This window comes from Chrysochloris asiatica, unplaced genomic scaffold (assembly GCF_000296735.1).
Source record: "Chrysochloris asiatica unplaced genomic scaffold, ChrAsi1.0 scaffold00081, whole genome shotgun sequence".
NCBI classification, from domain to species: domain Eukaryota; kingdom Metazoa; phylum Chordata; class Mammalia; order Afrosoricida; family Chrysochloridae; genus Chrysochloris; species Chrysochloris asiatica.
Window position 1 is genome coordinate 2,586,304 of NW_006408599.1, and position 21,095 is coordinate 2,607,398.

The window sequence follows — 21,095 nt, forward strand, 5'->3', positions numbered from 1 at the left end:
TAAAAGACATTTAAAATCAGTTGGGTAGCATAAACTGAATAAAGATATTTTTAGCAGAGTAACAGCAACAAAAAAATCCACATGTTAATTTCTTTGTCTAATTGTAATTTCACACAGACCTCCTCTCAGGCTATCCATAGTGAATGGTTTATGGATAGAGATATTAAAAGTGTGGGGCTTTTTCTTTGGCCTCATGGTGTAACTTACAGCCCCCAACAACCATTGTGTCCTTTGGCTTCTCTTCCATTTCATCATGGGTGCCTCCCCTACTACTATCATTGCCAACAGCTTTCCAAAACAGCTGTCTTAGTCATCATACGTGTGAACACCAGCACCTCAAGATGGGAATATATTTTTATGTGGGGCAAAAAATCACAATTCTTCCTAAGTGATTTCAGAGAGTTTATTAACCACTTCCAATTGCTATACCAGTATGATACTTTATTGAATTCTGTTAAAAACAACAACAAGCTACGATGCATTTTGAAGGACAACAATGTTTAAGGAAATCTAGTCCTTAAGAAAGAATCAAGCATCAGAACAAACTATAAAGCAGTAATTGAAATTATGTAACCCAGTTTAAAAGGAGACTAAACACAGAGACTCAATACCCAAATCACACTCTAGTCTTCAGTCTCTGCTTTCTTTCCCTGATAAGCTAGTTCTTCACCTCCACCTCCACCATTACCACCACCACCTCCCTCCCCACTGCCAACTCTTTTCATTACTCAGATACAGACACATAACAAGCTCCTTGTCCCCCAGTCCCTGGCACACCCTCCTCACTGATCTAGGCAGGCCCTTTTCTTGTTACAGTTTCCCTTATCATCCATGATCCCCACTCCTAGTCCCTCTCCTCCAAATGCACCCACTGGACGTTTTTGATACATATCTTTGAGTAGGGAGATAATGTTGTGCTCTAGAGCTTGTCCCATTTCTTACATTTTAAACTCAATACTCTACTTGGAAACCCTATACAAAGGTTGCTAAGAGTTGGAACCAATGAGACAGCACTTAACAAAAGCAACAACATTATAACTTAACACTCGTGTTTAATACCAATGTTGAACAAGAACTGTATGCCAAGCTCTTTATCTATATATTATCTTTAACCTCACAAAACCATTTTGAGGAAAATATTACCTCCATTTAACTCAAGAGCAGACTGAGGCATGGAAGAGTGTCTTGCCTAGTTCCCCATGAGTAGTACTGGCAAGCTCATTCTGAATTCTATATATAATTTCAACCATATAATATGAGTCAGAACCAACTCAACAGCACTTAACAACGACAACCACAAACAAATCTCTTATATGGCTTTACTGAATTTTATTTTATATTATATCCTTGTCATTCATCAAGAGATAATGAAAAAATAAGTTACATGAGAAACATTCCTTCATCTTCTCTACATAGCCATATTGTTTGTCAATTACAATGCAATGTATCATTTTTTATTTTTTATTTTTTTTAGCAAATACCATGTGCCAAGGATTGTGTTAAGTGCTGGGAATACAATGTTTAATAAGAGATGAGCCTTGCCTTCAAAAAGCTTACTTAGCACCATGATGAGTATTAGGCTCTCTTTGTGGTTACTACTATGAACTCTATGGTAAAACTTCCCGAGTTCAGATTGCAACTCCATCGTTACTAGCTCTGTGACTTTGAGCAAATTACTTTCTAGGCCTCAGTTCCCTATTTGTAATAATAAAATGATAATAATAATAGTCCTAGCACCTAAACCTGTTGTAAGGAACCACTGTAATAATACATTTAAAGTACGTAGCAGCATGCATGTTACTCTGTTAATAAAATGATAAATGTTATCATTTTTAATTAAGCAAGTCCATGATGTCGATAGAAAAATGCTCTGATAGAGGTGTGCAAAAGTTCTGTTGTTGTGAACACAAAGGAAAAATTGTCTAAATTATACTGGCAGGAGAAAGAGGAAAGAAATTTAGGGCATGCTTCCCAAGGCAGTTAATCTTCATCTATCCCTGACTAAAGAGTTCCAGGAGGTGGACTGGCACAAGTGGTTTGCAGTCAGCTACTAACAAATTGTAGCAGTTTGAACCCACAGAATAAAGGCCTGGGTAACTGTTTCCTAAAGATAACAGCCGAGAAGACCCTGTGTTCTACTCTGTAAAACATGGGGTCGCTATGAGTCACAGGTTGATTATCAGTCAGGTGATAACTCTGGCAGCTAACAACAAAGAGCTGCATGTTAAGAAAATCCCAAAGACTCAGCAGGACAAGGATTGTAACTAATTAAAAGAACAACATACAAAAATCAGTCAGATTCCTTTACACTAAAAAGTAGAACTTTGAAAAGGAAATAAAGAAAACAATACTATTCACAATAGTCACCCAAAGATGAAATACTTAGGACTAAATCTAACCAGAGAAACAATCCAAACCAAATCTAATGCCATTGAGTTGATTCCAACTCATAGTGACCCTATATAAGGTTTCCAAAATTGTAAATCTCTATAGGAGCAGACAGCCTTATCTTTCTCCTGCAGAGTGACCTTGCAATTAGCAGCCCAACACCTAGACCAGGGCTTCTTACAGAAACAAATGACTTATACAAAGAAAACTACAAAATGCTACTACAAGAAACCAAAAGGGCCTACATAAATGGAAGAACTATACCATGCTCATAGATAGGAAGACTTAACACTGAAAATGTCAATATTACCCAAAGCAATCTACAGATATAATGCAATCCTTACCTAGATTCCAACATCACTCTTTAAAGAGATATAAAAACTAATCACTAACTTTATATAGAAAGGAAAAAGACCCTGGATAAGCAAAGCTAAAGAAAAATAAAGTAGGAGACCTCATACTTTCCGATCTCAAAACCATGGTAGTCAAAACTGCTTGATATTAGTATAACCAATATACAGTCCAGTGGTACAGAATTGAGAACCCAGAAGTAAATTCATCTACGTATGGACAGCTGATCTTTGACAAAGGATCAAAATGTATTAAATAGGGAAGAAAATTGTTGCTTTAACAAATGTTGTTGTTGTCCTTAAGTGCCATCGAGTCGGTTCTGACCCATAGCAACCCTGTATAGTGTTTCCAAGGAGCAATGGGTGAGCTTGAACTGACAGCGACCTTATGGGCCAAACCAACTTCGCTGTCCAGTGCAGTAACCCACAGTGCCATACCAGGAGTCCTCTTTAACAAATGGTGCTGGCAAAATTGGATATCATTTTGCAGGAAAAAAAAAAGAAACAGGACCCATATCTCACACCATATACAAAAACAAACTCAAGGTGGGTCAAAGACCTAAATGTAAATACTAGGGCTATCTAGATCATCAATGAAAAAAAAAAAAAAAAACACAAAAAAAAACCAGGGACAGACTTAGGGGCGCTACTACATGGCAAAAATATGCTATCAGACATCATTGAAAACACACAAACAGCAGAAAACAAACACGATAACTGGTGGTGGTGGCTGGTACCTCCTGAAAATTAGACACTTACATGATTATAGAATTATAAAATATTATAAAAATATTTCACCAACTGGTTAAAAAGACAACCCACAGACAGAGAAAATAATTTTTGGCAATGATATATTGAACAAGGGGCTGATGTCTAAAATTTATAGAAAACTTCAATATCTCAAAAAGAAAATGGCAGAAGGCATGAGCGTCTAGACACTTAAATGAAAAATTCATTCAGACTGGCAACAAACATATGAAGAAATACAATCATTAGCCATCTGTTGTTGTTAGGTGCCATCCAGTCAGTTCCAACTCATAGCAACCCCATACACTCTGGCAGCTGACAACAAAGAGCTGCATGTTAAGAAAATCCATGTGAAGACACATGGAAACAATTAGTCAACAAAATGAAACACTGCACAGTCTTGCGCTATCCTCGTAATTGTTAAATTTGAGCCCATTGTTGCTGCCACTGTGCCAATCCATCTCATTGGGGGTCTTGCTCTTTTTCACTGGCCCTCTACTTTACCAAGCATGATGTCCTTCTCCAGGGACTCGTCCCTCCTGATAACATGTCTCACCATCCTGCTTGTAAGGCACATCATGGCTACACTTTTCCCAAGACAGATATGTTTGTTTTTCTGGCAGCCCATGGAGCTTTTAGTTTTCTTCTCCAACACCAGAATTCAAATGTATCAATTCTTGTGGGGAGATGTAAGTCAAAACAACAGTGACACATCATTTCACCCCAGAATTAAAAGCAAAGTTCTAAAAACCGGAAACCAACAAATATGATGCTGTAGAAAAACTGTAGCCTTTATACACTGTTGGCGGTGCTGCAAAATGGTGCAACCACTGTAGACAACAATATGATCCTTCATTAAAAAGTTAGAAATAGAAATACCATATGACCCAGCAATCCTTCTATTTAATATATATCCTAGACAAATAAGAGCCACAACACAAATAAATATATGCACACTCATGTTCAGTGTAGCACTATTCACAATAGCAAAAAATGGAAACAACCTAAATGCCCATCAATGGAAGAACAGATGAACTATGGTACATACACACAATGTAATACTATGCAAAGTTAACAATGATGAATCTGTGGAACACCTAATAACATGGATGAACCTGACATTATGCTGAGTGCAATTAGTCACAAAAGGACAAATATTGTAGGAGATCACATTGTAAAAAGTCAAGAGAAGGTTTTCACACTAAAACAAACATTGCTTGATGGTTACCAGGGGTGGGAGGGGCAGGGAGGAGAAATACTGGCTAGAGGATAATGTGTTAACTTGGGTGAAAGGGAAGGCAATATACAGTTAAGAGAGAGGTCAGCCAAAAATAATGGAAGCAGGGGAAGACCCTGGGAGGAGTGCAAGAGTTAAAAGGCAACAGAGGAAAATACTGTTATATACAGAGTCCTATAACAATGGGGAATCTATAAGTAGATGCTTGGATAGATATGCAGGCTAAATGGGTGTGGAGGGAGAGTGGAAATATACACAGGAATATACATAGGATATTTGTACATGGTATTTACCTTTGCTGCAAAAATATCCCTGAATGTGGTTGAGCATACAGGGGACAAATTTATGAAAACTTCTTAGACATAACTAAACTCCTTGAGGCAATGAATCACCGGACTAGACCTGAGGACTTAGGCCCATAGCTCGGAGAACACCAAGAACAATTGGCATCACATAGTCCACAGAGACAATGTTCTACATTCTACTTTGGTGAGTAGAAACTGACGTTTTAAAAGCTTCTGAGCAGCCAATTAAGATGTAACTATTGTTCTCTACCTGCCCGGAGGAAAGAAAAGTGATGAAAATTTGAAAATTGTAGACACATGGAAACAATTAGTCCAAAGAACTAAGGGACCACTCAGACATCAGCTTCCGTGACCCTGAGACCAGAAGCACTAGATGGTGTCCACTACCAACTGCTCTGAAAGGGATCACATGAGAAGGTCCCGGATAGAGTGGGAGAAAAACGTGGATCAAAACTCAAAATTGTATAAAAGACCAGGCTTACTTGTCTGATAAAGACTGGTAGAACACGGAAACTGTAACCCTTAGCGACCCTTAAGGTCTGGAAATGGACTTACCCTCATGGCTCAATTTTAGCCAAACAATAGACTGTTCTGTAAGGGGAACAATAGTGGTAGAAAGGTACACACCGCTAATAAAAATTGAAAGAAGAAAGAACTACATGTTAATTATTTTTAAATTTCCACTTCAAGAAAAATTTTCTCTCTTGGATAAAAGAGCATGTGCCATTTACTTTTACTGGTTAAACAAATATATAACTTATTTATTCCTGTTCTTGACCATGAAGCTTATAGCCAAATTTAATGCTTTATTTAAAAAGGCTATACAAGTCTAGGAGCTCTGGTAGCGTAGTGGTTACGAATCGGGCTGTGAACCTTAAGGTCAGCGGTTCAAAACTACCAGCCGCTCCGCGGGAGAAAGATGAGGCTTTCTACTCCCGTAAAGATTTACACCCTCGGAAACCCTGTACAGGGTCGCTATGGGTCGGAACCGACTCAACGGCACTTAACAACAACAACAACAATACAAGTCTAGGGTTTGATAAAACTCATCAAACTTTCTTTTTAAAATTACGTATTTCTTTCTTTCTCAGCTTTCTTTTTAAAGTTTAATAGCATTACTAAAAAGTCGTTTATTTAAAAAATATTCTTTGAAAATAGGTACATTATAAATACTCTGTAAACTATATAGTCTTTCTCTTAAAATTCTGTATAAATCCAGTGAAATTTTTAATTTCAGGTGCCGTTAGCAGACGAAAAGTATTCCCCTACAGGATGCCATTAGATCTGGTTCCCAAAACAAGAGTCAAAAGGATTGTGAGTGTAAAAGGTAAAACTAATAACATTTGTATTGGACACTTCACTCTCTGCTTCAAAAAAAAAAAAAACATCTAATAGACTCATGATGATTCTATTTTTCTGCTTCCCTGCTCAGTGTTGCTATTAAATGCTTTCGAGTCAGTTCTGATTCATAGAAATCTTATATACGGTTTCTAAGGAGTGGCTGGTGGGTTTGAACCACCAGCCTTGTGGTTAGCAGTCCAGAGCTGTTTCTACAACACCACACCAGGAGTCCTCCCTGCTCAGTAGCATACAAAAAGGAGCAGTGGATAGGTTTGAACCCCTGACCTTGTAGTTAGCAGTCTACAGTTTATCTTACAGCACCATTACAGGACTTCACTAGCCTGGTTTAAATGGAGATTTGTTCTCCCATGATGGAAAATGGTGTCTTCCATTGGTCCAAAGACTTCTAAAATGGATGATACTGCTGCTCCTAGATTTAAAGAACATTCCATGGTCTTAGTGGCCAGTCCTACTCCAGAAAAGGCTTTATGACCTATCAACAGCCCCAAGCAAGCAGAACTACTGTGCTTAAATACCAGTTCCAAAGAGGTCTCTCTCTCTCTCTGGAGTATAGTTACAATACTGTTATCTTTGGCAGGTTTTCCTTCATCTCTGACTTTTACAATTCAATAACATATCATCAAAATGCTGGAATATGCTAACTGCATTTTACTTTTGATAAAACCTTGGAATTACAGAATGTTAGTGTTATAGGATGACTTTTTAATCATGTCATGGATATACAAGAAAGTAATTTGCCAAGTATTACACAAGGTAAAGTCAGAGTCATTGCAGAGTCATATTACAAGTTAACGTCTGAGTTATTACAGCATTTCTAGTTCTGGCTCTGCTTTGCTTTATGCAAGAGAGACATTAATGTATTTTACAGTTTGTCCTGGTGTGGCGCTGTAGGATAAGCACTGTACTGCAAGGTTTGTTTGAACTGCAAAGTTGGCGGTTCAGACTCACAAGCTGCTCCTTGGAAACCTTATACAGGGTTGCTATGAGTCAGAACTGACTTGATGGCACCTAACAACACAACAACACAGCTATCAAGTTGAATGACAACCAATTTGTCAAATGCTTTATGCAGCAATCTGTCTACTGTATTACTCAATCTTATCACCATAGTGCACAGATATCTTAAAGCTTTCCTTTGGTGTTTCTTTTAAATCTATGTTCCTAACTAGTTCTTTTTCTCTCGTCCCAGTTCTGAGAAGTAATTCAACCCTAAATAAGAATGGGAGACTATAGATAGGTATGATCCTCTCTTGAGAAGATCATGTGCCTCAGTTAAAAATTAATGGAAAGTGGTTGTGACTACTCTGATTCCTTTTTGTTACAGGACAACTTATAGGTGAGGTCATGTCTACAGTTCTGAGTCAGGAAGGCATCAACATCCTAACCCATCTTCCGAAGGGAAATGCAGAGGCAGAGTTGATGAGCATTGTCCCAGTATTCTACGTCTTTCACTATCTGGAGGCAGGAAATAATTGGGATACTTTTTATCTTAACCCACATAGTGAAAAACAAAAGCTGAAGAAGAAATTAAAAGAAGGTAAAACATTTATCTCACATATTTTACGTGAAATTATAGTGAGTTTTAACTTATGTTTGAACAAAATCTATAATTATGCTGTTATGGATTATATTAAGGCTTAATTGAAAAAGCATTTTAGCAAAAAAAAAAAAAAAACCCACACATATATAGATATATATCTCATAAGGTGGCCTCTACTATATAAACACTTCTTGTGTAGCATTTTGACTTAACGTAATCAAAATGCCTGGATAAGAGACAAGACACCTGCATTCCAAACTTTACAGTGTACTTCCTTCCTTCTTGAACGAGACCAGAATGTTCTACTTGATTAATTTCCAATTGAAAACATTCATGAAATTCCTTTGAGATGCTCAATGTTGGTCGCAGAGCAATATTGGCCACACAGAACTACCCAACACCAAAAGAAGTTTACTGTTTCCAAGGGCAAATGAAGAGTTCTTTAAGTAGAGACAGAGGTCAGTGAAGCTCTGTGTTCTTTTTCTGGTGTCTCCTAGGGATGATGAGCATCATGTCATACAGAAACCCTGACTATTCTTACAGCATGTGGAAGGGTGCAAACTCTAGCACTTGGTAAGTGGAAGATTGTGACTTGTATTTTCATATAGTAGTTGTTATCTAGAGATCTACTAATTATTAAAATTAACTATAGAATAACAACAATATGGAAGCTCTAGTCCTCCAGTTACGCAGACGAAAAGCCTAGTCATCCTTCACTCTTTCAAATCTCATCTGATTTGGCAAATATTTTTGCCTGTATACTCAAAATATATCCCAGATGTGGTGACTTCTCACCAACCATTACCATAATAATCTTGGTCTAATGCACTATCATCTGTCACCTGGATTATTGCGATTGCCTCCTCTGGTCTTTCTGCTTCTGCCTATACTTGTTCCTCTTTAGTCTATACTCAGCACAGCACCCAAAGTGACCCTGTTGAAAACTAAGTTGGATCATGACATTCAAAACCTTCAGGTGTGCCCAGTGAAGGAGGCTTCCTGCGAAGCCTCTGCAATACATAAGACTATAGATGGAAGCCTGAACCACATCCAGCATCTTCAGAGATGGGAAATTTCCACTTGAAAGGACAAGCAGACCAGCCTCGAGTGGCTAGAAGAATAGAAGATACTTCTTGAAAGAAAGACCTATGGGAAAATACAAAACAATATAGGCAGACTGACTGTTACTACAAGAACAAGCAAGTTGCTTGCCCAGGAGACATCAAGGCAAGTAGTCAGGTCCCCTCAGTGCAAACCTCCTTCCAAGACTAAGACTCAATGGGAATACATGCTCTGATTGGTGACCACATTCATCATCGATAAGGGGAAGTGAGGGAAAAACAGCAATGAAGCTGCAAGCTAAGCCCTACATCATTCAATAGACTCCTGTGAACCTAGTGGAGACCTAGTTGGCCAGCAGTGTGGCAAGACCTGGGGACTCTTGGGCCCAGAGTCAGTGACATAGCCACAGAGGACTAGAGTGGAGAGTGAAGTGTCCAGCTGATAAGAAGAGAGGGCATATGCACAAGAACACTCACACTTGCAGATCATACCCACTTGACCTGGCTTCAATGACTGGATGATCAGAGCTCAACTAGAAGAAGAAAGAAGAGGAAAAAAAGAGTAATCTGATACAATTTGATGAACTTGATCTACACCTATGGATGCAGTAGCTCAAAAGAGGGAACAACTCTTTACAGCAAGGATCATTCCCACCCCCTCCATACACAGTATAGACAGGAATTGGCAACTTGGATGTTGGCTACCCAAAATGGGGGGTCGGGGGGGTGGGATACAAAGGCAAGAAGTGACTGGCTTACAAGCTTTCAAGAGGGAACCTAGATCCAGAGGGTGTGAAGGAGGTAGAATCTCCACTGAGTAGTATCCAATCTGTCTAGGCGGGGCTGATGAAATGAAATGCGGATAGGTCTCTTGTGATACAATAGTGAATAATTGTTATCAGGACTGCTTGTGAGGGTTGGAAATGTAAAGGTAGACATTTTGTAGCAAGGAAGGGAGTGATTAACTTTTCAGTCTAGGAGCAGAGGTCCCTGGGACCATCAAGGGAGAAGAGTTGGAGAACGGGACACTACCCAGAGAAGCAGTGATGCCTGAGATGGAAGCAGAGACGATGACATGGAGAAATGGAACAGCTGGGGACTTTACACATAGAGAGGGAGAGAGGCTGTGTGCTGATGATGGGGCGGGCAGGCTTGTAGTGTATACCCTTTGGTTGGTTAAAGTCTACATAATAAGTTTTCTAATTCTGATGACTTGAAGGATACAGAATAAATTAACTAAAAGTCCATAAGGCAGTCTATTAAAAACATACACACCCAACTATCTAGCTTTTGACAAAATACTTAACCAAAAAACACAGTGTGTCAGGTGTTTTGTGGACTTCCCTACAGGAAACACATTAAAAGAATTTGCAACCTAAGATAACTTAAGTTTCGATTATGTCCTTCAACTTTGGAGAGTTACCAGGCCCTCTTACTTTCTGTAATCTCACCTTGTGCAATCTTACCTTTGCTTATGACTTCTATGCTGATGACTCCCTAGTTCACGTCTCAAGCCCTAACTTTTTTCCTAAGCTCCAGATCTATACTTCCAAGTATCTGGGAGCCAAAGACTTTCCAGTCACAATCTGGGTCAAAAGCCTTCTTTTCTTCCTCTAAGAGAATTCTCCTCTTTTCCCTTAATCAGTGCCAGCAATACTCTCCCCTTAGTTCCCTTTTGACCAAGTCAAACTTGTTACTTAGTTTATTGCTTCGCCCTTTCCTTTGGCATTCTATCCCACCAGTCAACGAGTCCCCAGATTGTTCCTTAGAAGTAGGTCTATCATCTGTGTTCATGTATGGGTGGCACATTTTAAAAGACACATAGAACCCTGGAGCATGCCAACCAGAGTATAACAATCAGGATGCAGGGAAGGGGTGGGTGTGGATGCAGACAAGAAACTGCCACAATAGAAACTGAGGAGAAATGTCTGGGAAACAGAATCCCTTCTCTGAGGATAAATGTCTGGAAAACAGAATCCCTTCTCTGCCACAAAAAGGAACGAAAATGATAGCTTCTCAGAGTCCTTTAAGAGTTTGGGGGAAAGACAGTTCTGCTCAGGCACTGGTATAGCGAAGAAGCCCAGGCAAGACGCTGAAGCCCCGAGGGTAGTGGAGGCACTGAGGTGACAAGTGCAGCCCTTGGAAGAATTCCTGCTGCTCCATGAACATCAGCCAGGAAGCCCACAAGGATGTTTTGTATCTGTACAGATTCAACTGGGACCACTATGGAAAGATGCATGCTGAGTGCAAGCGGCACTTCATCCAGGACACCTGCTTTCACAAGTACTCCCCCAACTTGGGGCCCTGGATCCAACAGGTGGACCAGAGCTGGTGCAAACAGTGGATCCTGGATGTGCCCCTGTGCAAAGAGGATTGTCAGCACTGGTGGGAGGACTGCCGTACCCAAGACCAAATGGCACAAGGGCTGGAATTGGACCTCAGGACACAACCAGTGCCCAGTAGGAACTACTTGCAGGTGCTTTGATTTTTACTTCCCCACACCTGCTGCCATGTGCAATGAAATCTGGAGTCTCCTACAAGACCAGCAACTACAACCATGGGAGTGGCTGCTTCATGCAAATGTGGTTTGACCCTGCCCAGGGCAACCCCAATGAGAAGGTGGCAGAATTCAATGCTGAGGCCACTAAGTAGGGCTGAGATCCACTAGGTCCTGGCCTGTCCTCTCCTGCTCAGCCAGGTCCTGCTGTTCTGGCTGCTCAGCTGATCCCTTCTACCTTCTGATACCTGGACATCACAGCCCTGCTCAGCCCCAGAGCACCCAGTATTCAGTTTGAACTCCATAGTACGGCCCTCTGAATACCAGTTTAAATTAACAGACACCCACACACAAAAAAAAGAGTTTGGGGGAAACACTGAGTGGATTGTGTTCAATCAGAAACATAAAAATACTTGAGTACTCTTCTAGATCCAATTTGGCAAATCCCTTGAGATATACACAAAAGAAAACTGCTGATGTCCAATGGATCTTGGTTGAAAGCAGAGAATACCAGAAAGATGTTTACCTGTACTTTATTGACTATGCAAAGGTTTTTGATTGCATGGATAATGAAAAACTATGGACAACATTGCAAAGGATGAGTATTCTGGAACACTTCAATGTGCTCGTGAGGAATCTGTACATGAACAAAGAGGCAGGTGTTCAAACAGAACATGGGAACACAGAATGGTTTAAAATTAAGAAAGGTGTACAACAGGGTTGTATTCTTTCACCATACTTATTCAACCTGTATGCTCTGCAAAGAATCCGAGAAGCTAGTTTATATGAAGAAAAACGTGGTATCAGGATTGGAGGAAGACTCATTAACAACTTGCGATATGCAGATGATACAACCTTGCTTGCTGAAAGTGAAGAAGACTTAAAATATTTACTGATGAAGATCAAAGAGCACAGCCTTCAGCATGGATTACATCGCAATGTAAAGAAAACAAAAATCCTCACCACTGGACCAATAAACAACATTCTTATCAACAGAGAAAAGATTGAAGTTGTCAAGGACTTCATTCTTATTGGATCAACCATCAACACTCATGGAAGCAACAGTCAAGAAATCAAATGACATATTGCATTAGGCAAATCTGTTGCACACGACCTTTTTAAAGCGTTGAAGAGCAAAGATATCAGCTTCAGGACTAAGGTGTGCCTGACCCAAGCCATGGTATTTTCAGTAACATTATATGCATCTGAAAGCTGGACAGTGAATAAGAAAGACCATAGAAGAATTGATGCATTTGAGTTATGGTTTTGGAGGAGAATATTGAAAGTACTATGGGCTGCCAAAAGAACCAACAGATCTGTGTTGGACGAAGTACAGCCAGAGTGCTCCTTGGAGGCCAGGATAGGCAAACTTTGTCTCTCATACTTTGGACATACTGTCAGGAGGAACCAGTAACTGGAGAAGGATATCATGTTTGGCAAAGTGGAGGGTCAGAGAAAAAGAGGAAGACCCCAGCGAGATGGATTGGCAAAGTGGCAGCATCAATGGATTCAAGTGTGGCAACAATAGGGAGGATGGCCCAGGACCAGGCAGTGTTTCATTCTGTAGTGCATAGGGTCACTATGAGTCGGTACAGACTCGATGGAACCTAACAACAACAACAAAAGGAAATGGCCAGCACATAAATAGACTTAAATTTTTTTGAGAACTGTGGGGAAAATGGGGTTCCTGGTGTGGTGCTGTAGGATAGGCACTGCACTGCAAACCGCAAGGTTGGTATTTCAAACCCACCAGCTGCTCATTGGAAACCCTATATAGGGTCGCTATGAGTCGGAAGGATTTGATGGCACTTAACAACAACAGGAGTCCTGGTGTGGCGCTGTGGGTTAATGCGCTGATCTGCAAAGTCGGTTGAACCTAAAAGTTGGCGGTTCAAACTTACCAGTTGCTCATCGGAAACCCTAGACAGGGTCGCTATGGGTCGGAACTGATTTGATGGCATTTCACAACAACACAATTCACAACAACAACAAATAGAGAAGATGCAAAAAAAAAAAAAAAGTACAAACAAATGTTATCCATATTAACGAAACCCAAAATTAATAACTGTGGACATTTTTCATCTTAGCTTAGTCTTTTTTTGTTTTTTAAAGTAAGAAAACAGTACAGCTGAAGTTTCCCTGTAGCTGCAAGTCTCTATCTTATTCCTGTTTCCCCTTCCACAAGGGCACTCACTCTTATGAGTTTATGCATCCTTGTAGGGTGAAAGAAGATTTCTCTTATTATATACGCTTTTATGCTTTGAGATTAGAAGAAATTTGTTTAATTTTTGGTGTTGTTGAAAATACAGCAAAAATACCAATTCAACCATTTTTGCATGTACAATTCTGTGACATTGATTATATTTTTCAAGTTGTACAACCATTCTCATATCCTTTTCCAAATTGTTCCTTCTCCATTAATAGAAATTCTCAGTCCCTAAGCTTCCCATCTAACCTTTTGAGTTGCTGCTATCAATTTGATCTTATTGAGATCATTCTATAAAAGAGCACAACACTCCAGGCAGACATTCTTTACTAACTGTACTAGATTATTGTTTGGTTTCAACAGGATTTCAAGGGACATTTTTTGTTTCAGGTTTAAAGATTACCTCAGGGCAATAATTTTGGCAGTCCATCCACTCTGGCCTCTTTTGAATTTTGAATCATAGTAATGTTTTTCCTCTGAAAATAACTAACTTATAAAAATGAAAACAAAAATAAAAAGAATTTTGAAAGCGAGGTGAAGTGGAGGAAAGCAGGGGAAAAGCAAAGTGAACTGATCTCTTAGGAAGTCTGGATTATGAGTTCTTGGGACTCTGAAATGGGTGAGAGGACAGGAGAGGGATAGAGGTATAAGAGGCACTGTTGTTATTGCTTTTGAGTTACGGTGTTGGAGGAGAATATTGAAAGTGCCATGTGCTGCCAAAAGAACCAATAGATTCGTTTTGGAAGAAGTGTAGCCAGAGTGCTCCTTGGAGGCCAAGATGACCAAATTTCGTCTCTCATACTTCAGACATATTGTCAGGAGGGACCAGTCACTGGAGAAGGATATCATGTTTGGTAAGATGGAGGGTCAGAGAAAAAGAGGAAGACTCCCAATGAGATGGATTGGGCCAAGTGGCAGCATCAATGGACTCAAGCATGGCAACAGTAGTGAGGTTGGCTCAGGATTGGGCAGTGTTTCGTTCTGTTGTACATAAGGTCGCTATGAGTCGGTACTGACTTGATGGTACCTAATAACAACAACAAATGTTAAGTGCAGTCGCGTCAAGTTCGACCCATAGCAACCCTGTATAGGGTTTCCAAGTAGCAGCTGGTGAGCAACTACCAACCATGCAGTTCAAACAACTTTGCAGTCTGACTCATTAGCCCACAGTGCCACACCAGGACTCCCTGTGGGGACTAGGAATTGGGTCCTCTTTGACATCTAAGAGACATTTATAGAAATTTAAATATTCATTTTAGGATATTCATAGAGAATCATAGAAATCAAAATACCTTTGTTGACTAATCATGATCATTAAAGCTGCCTTCTATGGAGACAAGTTTCCTGCAGTGGTATCATTAAAGCAGCAGCCAGATAAATACTCTCAAGTATTCTTGGGAAGAGAATTCATGGATCCACAAGGGATTTGGATTAGATGACCTTTACAAATCTTGCAAGCTTCCTAGATTTTACTCTTCCATGTTTCATCCTGTTTACTGAATCAGTAAATATCTATTTCATACACATTAAGGGCCTGTGCCTTAACAACTTGAAGCTGTTTGTTACACCTCTCTTATTTTCAGGTTTAGATGTTAGGATCTAACCATTAGGAATCAGTTTCTAGTTGTGTGCTGTCTTTATCACAGACGATGTAGATGTGCTGTACACATTTATTGAATGACCGCTTCAGAGATCTTCCCCCAAATTTTCCTTCTCTTATAAAATGACAATGACTTACTTTGCAATTATATGTTTTAAAATGTTACTTTCTTTTTGAAAAATAAACTTTGTATGGACTAAAGCCCCTTGTAACTACAATCCAAGAGAGATTCAATCTAAATATTTATTTATTTGACTTTTGTTTTAAAGGTTAACAGCTTTTGCTTTGAGAATACTTGGGCAAGTAAATAAATATATAAATCAGAACCAAAATTCAATTTGCAATACTTTATTGTGGCTGATTGAGAAATGTCAATTAGAAAATGGATCTTTTGAGGAGAAGTCCCAGTATCACCCAGTAAAATTACAGGTAAGGAAATCAAATGTACAGATCAGTGATAGTTCTAGTTATACATTTGAATTTAGTTCTTCCTATTTGGGGAAGATGAAGAAGAGTTGTTGTTGTCATATTTGTTGTTGTTAAGTGTCATTGAGTCAGTTCTGACTCATAAAGACCCTGTATAAGGTTTCAGAGGCTTTGAAAATCTTTGTTGGTGCAGAAAGCTTCATCTTTCTCCCACAGAGCAACTGGTGGCTTCGAACTGCCGACCTTGTGGTTCAAAGTGTAGTGCAGATAGGTCAGATAGAATGTTATCTTGTTGGTAGTGGTGGTGTGTGCCAAGTTGGTTGTGACTCATAGCAACCTTATATAGTGTTTTTGAGGCTGTAAATCTTGACAGCAGCAGAAAGCATTATCTTTCTGCTGCAAAGCAGCAAATGGATTCGAATTGCTGTCCTTACTGGTTAGCAGCCCAATGCATAACCACTACGCTACTAGAGATCCAGAAGGATCTCTTAGACATCTCATATAATGTCATTTGTGGTTCAGAGGGGATAAATACTAGAGATCTGAATATAAGTAAAATGTACTAATTTGTACTCGGTACAAGGAGCTCTGGTAGCATAGTGGATTACAAGTTGAGCTGCTAATTACAAGGTCTGCAGTTGGAAACTACCAGTCACTCTTCTGGAGAAAGAGAAGACTTTCTGCTCCTGTAAAGATTTACAGCTTCGAAAACCCTATACAGGGTTGCTATGATTCAGAACCGACTCCACAGGCCCTAGTGTAGGATAAGCACTGTAGGATAAGCACTGGACTCCTGATTGCGCTAACTGCAGTATCAGTAGTTCAAACCTACAAGCCTCTCTCAGAAACCCTATACTGGGTCACTACGAGCCCGAACTGACAGTACACAATAACACTTTTGGTATAGAATCAGTACATATTGTGGAAAGCCTTCTGAAAGGCCAAAGTTACACGGTGTTCTCATGAAAGATGATTGTTGTTGTTATACCCTGTTCGTATGAGAGAATGAAGTCAATTTCTTTTTAAAGTACAATAAAGAGTTACTGGAGAATCTAGTAACAAGATTTAATTACAAAGTAATTACAGGATTTCCATGTCCTTCTAGTCTTTAGAATGCTTCGTTAGGATCCAAAAGGATCTTTCATTTTATTAATTTTTGCCAGCCCCAATCAAATCCCTTTCGTGTCAGGCACGCGTGACCACCATTGCTAAAAGTGGGTCTCATGAAGGACACACATCAGTAGTGTCTTCTGTTGCATCAGTAGCAGATTAGGACTCCCATAACAAATATGGGCAAAAGGCATCATATAGGTGCTAGCTCAAGAAATAAAATAATAATTTTTTTTCTTAAAGACACCCATCTATCCATTCAACAACCATTCACTAAGCACCTAGTACATGCAAGGGCCTATTCTGGGCATGGTGGGCAGGGCAACGATGGATTAGACAGTAAGTATCCCTACCACAAAGAACTCGCACACTGGTAGGTATAAATGTTAGCATTACCACTCGCAACTCTAATAAAGATACATATGTGTGTGTTCATGTAGTTATCTGGTAAGTATCTATTGAATAGGCACTAAGTGTGTGCTAGGGACACATGGTGGGGGGAAAACAGGTGTGGTCAATGCAGTTGTAGAATTTACAATCTAGCAGGAAGTGAAATATTGAGCAGCAGGTCATTTCAGATGTGTGAAGCATGTTAAGAAAAGGAAAATATGGTTGCATTGAAAGCAGGGGATCTAATCTAGATTGTGAGGGCTGGAAAAATGCATTGATGGGGCTTCTGAGAGACAGATGGGGGGAGGCAGAAAGAGTGTTCCAAGTGGAGCAAACAGCATGTCTGGCATTTTGAAGTGGAGAGAGTGTGGTTCATTCAAAGAACTGGGATCAAGAGAACTAAGGGGTGAGTGGCATGAAATGAAGCTGGAAGGTAAATAGAGGCCACTTTGTGGAGAGCTTTGTAAGCATTGCTTTGCAATAGCATTGCCATAAAAGGAAAAGAATATTTGGAGACCAAATATTGCTTCATAGAGGAGGCGGCATGTTAAAAAGATCTTGAAGAAGGGGGCAGATTTGAAAAGGATGAAGAGGTCTGAAGTAGGGCTAGGAGAGGGAGCCCATGAAAGCTTAAAAGTGAGAAAGACCTACGGGTGCTCATCTGAGAAACAGCAGTGCGTGAAGGGGAAGAGTGGGAGACAAGGTTTGGAAAGGAGAATACAACCACGTCATTTCACTTTAAAGAAAGTTTCACTCTGCTTTTTAACATTGCTTATTTTTAGGGTACCTTGCCTATTGAAATCCAACAGAACACCCTATATCTTACAGCCTTCACTGTTATTGGAATTAGAAAGGCTTTTGATATATGCCCCCTGGTGGTAAGTAAAAAATTTTCTTTCTCTAACACCCATCATCTACTTCCGGGGGTACTAGTCAGAAAGTGTTTAGTTTCCAAAGTTTTTTTGCCCCCGTCTTTTCAAATTTCTTTAAAAAAAAACAAAACAAAACTCTAGATGTAGAATCAAAGGATTTCATAACTATGATAGTAATTAGAGATAAACCTGCTCATTGATAATTGGGGAAACTGAGGTTTACAAGTAAGGTGAATTTAATTGCTCAGTGTTACAGGCATGTTGCATGTTACATGGACTGTTGTTGTTGTTAAGTGCCGTCAAGTTGGTTCCAATTCATAGAGACCCTGTATAAGGGTTCTGAGGAACAATGGTGAGTTTGAACCGGTGATGCTGCTATTCAAACTGACCTTGAGGTCCAGTGTATTATACTACAGCTCCACACCAGGACTCCGGAACTGGTACTAGAGTTGACTAAATCTGACGCTTATTTGTGGGAGAATGGTCTAGTGTTCTCAGCACCCTTGTCTTATCTCTGCTAAGTTTTATTCTATGTCTGTTACTATTACTCCATAGTTGAGTCACTCTGAATTATGAAACTACTGAGGACATATATTAGCAAGTTTGCTTCACTGCATTGTGCTGTTTGTTTGGGAGCTGAGGGGAGAATGGAGAGAATTTACAACATAGAAGATTCCAAAATATAATGGAGACAAACCATCATCTGGGAAGAGTTAAACATCTGAGCTGAGGTTCAATACATTGTTGCACTCTGTAAAGTCCATTTTGTCTCATAGTGACACTATAGAACAGAGTAGAACTGCTCCAATTGGGTTTTCTAGGCTGAATTTTTTTCAGGAGTAGGTCACCAGGTCTTTTCTCCCATGGAGCAGCTGGTAGGTTTGCACCTTGAACCTTTCAGTTGGCAGCCAAGAAACTAACCATCCATCAAACCTCCGGGTCTCCTACTTACCAATCAGAAGTAATTAGACATGTCCTTCAAACCAAGAAACAGAACTGAGACTTGTAGCACTTGAATCACAAAACAAAACAATTTTTGTGTGTTCATACTTAGAAGACAAGCGAGTCAAAGAGAACCAGGTCCTGGGGGCTAGAGAACCACATGATTGAGAGACACAGAGCTGGAAGAGAAGGATCCAGACGAGATACTTGCCTGAAGCTTCCTTCTAAGTCACTTATCCAAAAATATTCCTAAATATCTCAGAACAGAGAAATAAGGACTGCTTTTCTTGGAGTTCTTAGGGTCAAAAAGTACTTTGGCAGCTTGACTTTCTTACAGCTATTTATGCTATTTTTTAGAAAAGCTCATTTGGATGTGGTGAGCCTGTCTCAGCTTTGCAGAGGGTGGGTGATGGAAACTGGTCTGTGCTCAGTGTTTTATCTTCCTAGAAGCTAGGTGTGATGTTGGAAGCAGAAATTAAAGGGAGAGAAACCTCTAAAGGGGAGGTGAGACTGCTGAGACAAAAGCTTCACCCTCTTTGGATAATCACACTTTCCCTTCAGAGATCACACTCTGGCTCTTTCTTTGGAAGCTTGTGTTTCAGTGAGATGCCATTACCATTAGGTTGGTCCTCTTCCTCCCACTCACCTTGCTACTCTGTGATTGTGTAATCTATGGGGAGTTTGTGACAACTGGTAGGATGGTATTTGCCAAGGAAACTTAAGCTTCTTCTGCTCTTGTTTCCAGAAAATCAGCACAGCTCTTAATAAAGCTGATTCCTTTTTGCTGGAAAATACCCTCCCAGCCCAAAGCACCTACACACTGGCCATTGCTGCATATGCTCTTTCCCTGGGAGATTCAGCACACAGACAATTTCGTGTAATTTTTAATGCCCTGAAGAAGGAAGCTTTCATGAAAGGTATGACTTCATCCATACATTTTTTGAGCAAGCCATCACCAAGCACATATTGTTGTTGTTATTAAGTGCCATAGAGTTGATTCCAACTCATAGCAAACCTGTATAGGGTTTCCATGGAGTCACTGGTGGGTTTCAACCACCAACTTTGTGGTTAGAAGTCCAGTGTTTATCCTACAGTACCACATGAAGACTCCATATTGTTGTTGTTGTCTTATAATTTCGAGAAGGGGTTGATGTTTATGGGCCATTGAGTTGATCCCAACTCATAGCAACCCTGTAAAGGGTATTTGAAGTTCTAAATCTTTTACAGGAACAGAAAGCCGCATCTTTCTCCTGTGGGATGGCAGGGAGATTCAAACTGATGACCCTGTGATTAGCAGCCCAACTTGTAACCCACTAAGCTACCAGCGCTTCTTGGGAAGGGGATGGTGGCATGCACAGTACCTCCCTTCCAGAAGCACTTAGGTCAAGACTGCTATAAACAGAGCATCATAATACGTCGGAATAACTGCCTGTGTGCATTCATTTTTTTTTTCAGGAAAAATTTGTTCATTTCTTTATTCAGTGAATATATATTGCGCACTTTGTGTATACCAAACATTGTTCTAAACTTGGGTGTTAAGTCAAGAAGCAAAATAAGCCCCCCTCCCCCCCAAAAAAAACCTTACATTCAATTGTTGGTAAGTGCCATCAAGTTAGTTTCAACTCATAGCGACCCTGTATAGGGTTTCTAAGGAATGGCTGGTGAATTTGAACTGCTGACCTTGCGGTTCAAACCGACCTTTCAGTCCAGTGCATCATCTCACAGGACCACACCAGGATACCTTACATTCAATTTTGTTGTTGTTATGAAGTGCTGTCGAGTTGGTTCCGACCCATAGCAACCCTGTATAGGGTTTCTGAGGAGCAGCTGGTGAACTTAAACCACTGACCTTGCAGTTCAAACAGCTCTGCAGTCTGGCGCATTAGCCCACAGAGCCACACCAGGATTCCTACATTCAATTAGATATAGGCAAATAAGTTAAATAAATAAACCACAGTATATAGAGAATAAGCTTGCAATGATTTCTGGTTAGGTGACGTTGAGTCCGTTCTAACTCATAGCCTGTGAATAGGGTTCCCCCGGAACAAAAAGCCTCACCTCT

The 21,095-nt window shown here is 40.0% G+C and overlaps 1 protein-coding gene and 1 pseudogene across 1 annotated transcript in view; both read left to right on the plus strand.

The window, feature by feature from the left end:
- The window catches only part of C5 (complement component 5), a 156,512-nt gene that overhangs the window by 96,246 nt on the left and 39,171 nt on the right, over window positions 1-21,095 (plus strand). Inside the window, exons 23-28 of the mRNA XM_006865724.1 lie at window positions 6,265-6,354; window positions 7,714-7,926; window positions 8,427-8,502; window positions 15,563-15,722; window positions 18,002-18,097; window positions 19,779-19,950. Coding sequence (XP_006865786.1) covers window positions 6,265-6,354; window positions 7,714-7,926; window positions 8,427-8,502; window positions 15,563-15,722; window positions 18,002-18,097; window positions 19,779-19,950 — 807 coding nt within the window. The remainder of the gene's footprint in view (window positions 1-6,264; window positions 6,355-7,713; window positions 7,927-8,426; window positions 8,503-15,562; window positions 15,723-18,001; window positions 18,098-19,778; window positions 19,951-21,095) is intronic.
- Window positions 10,389-11,658, plus strand: LOC102830988 (annotated as a pseudogene).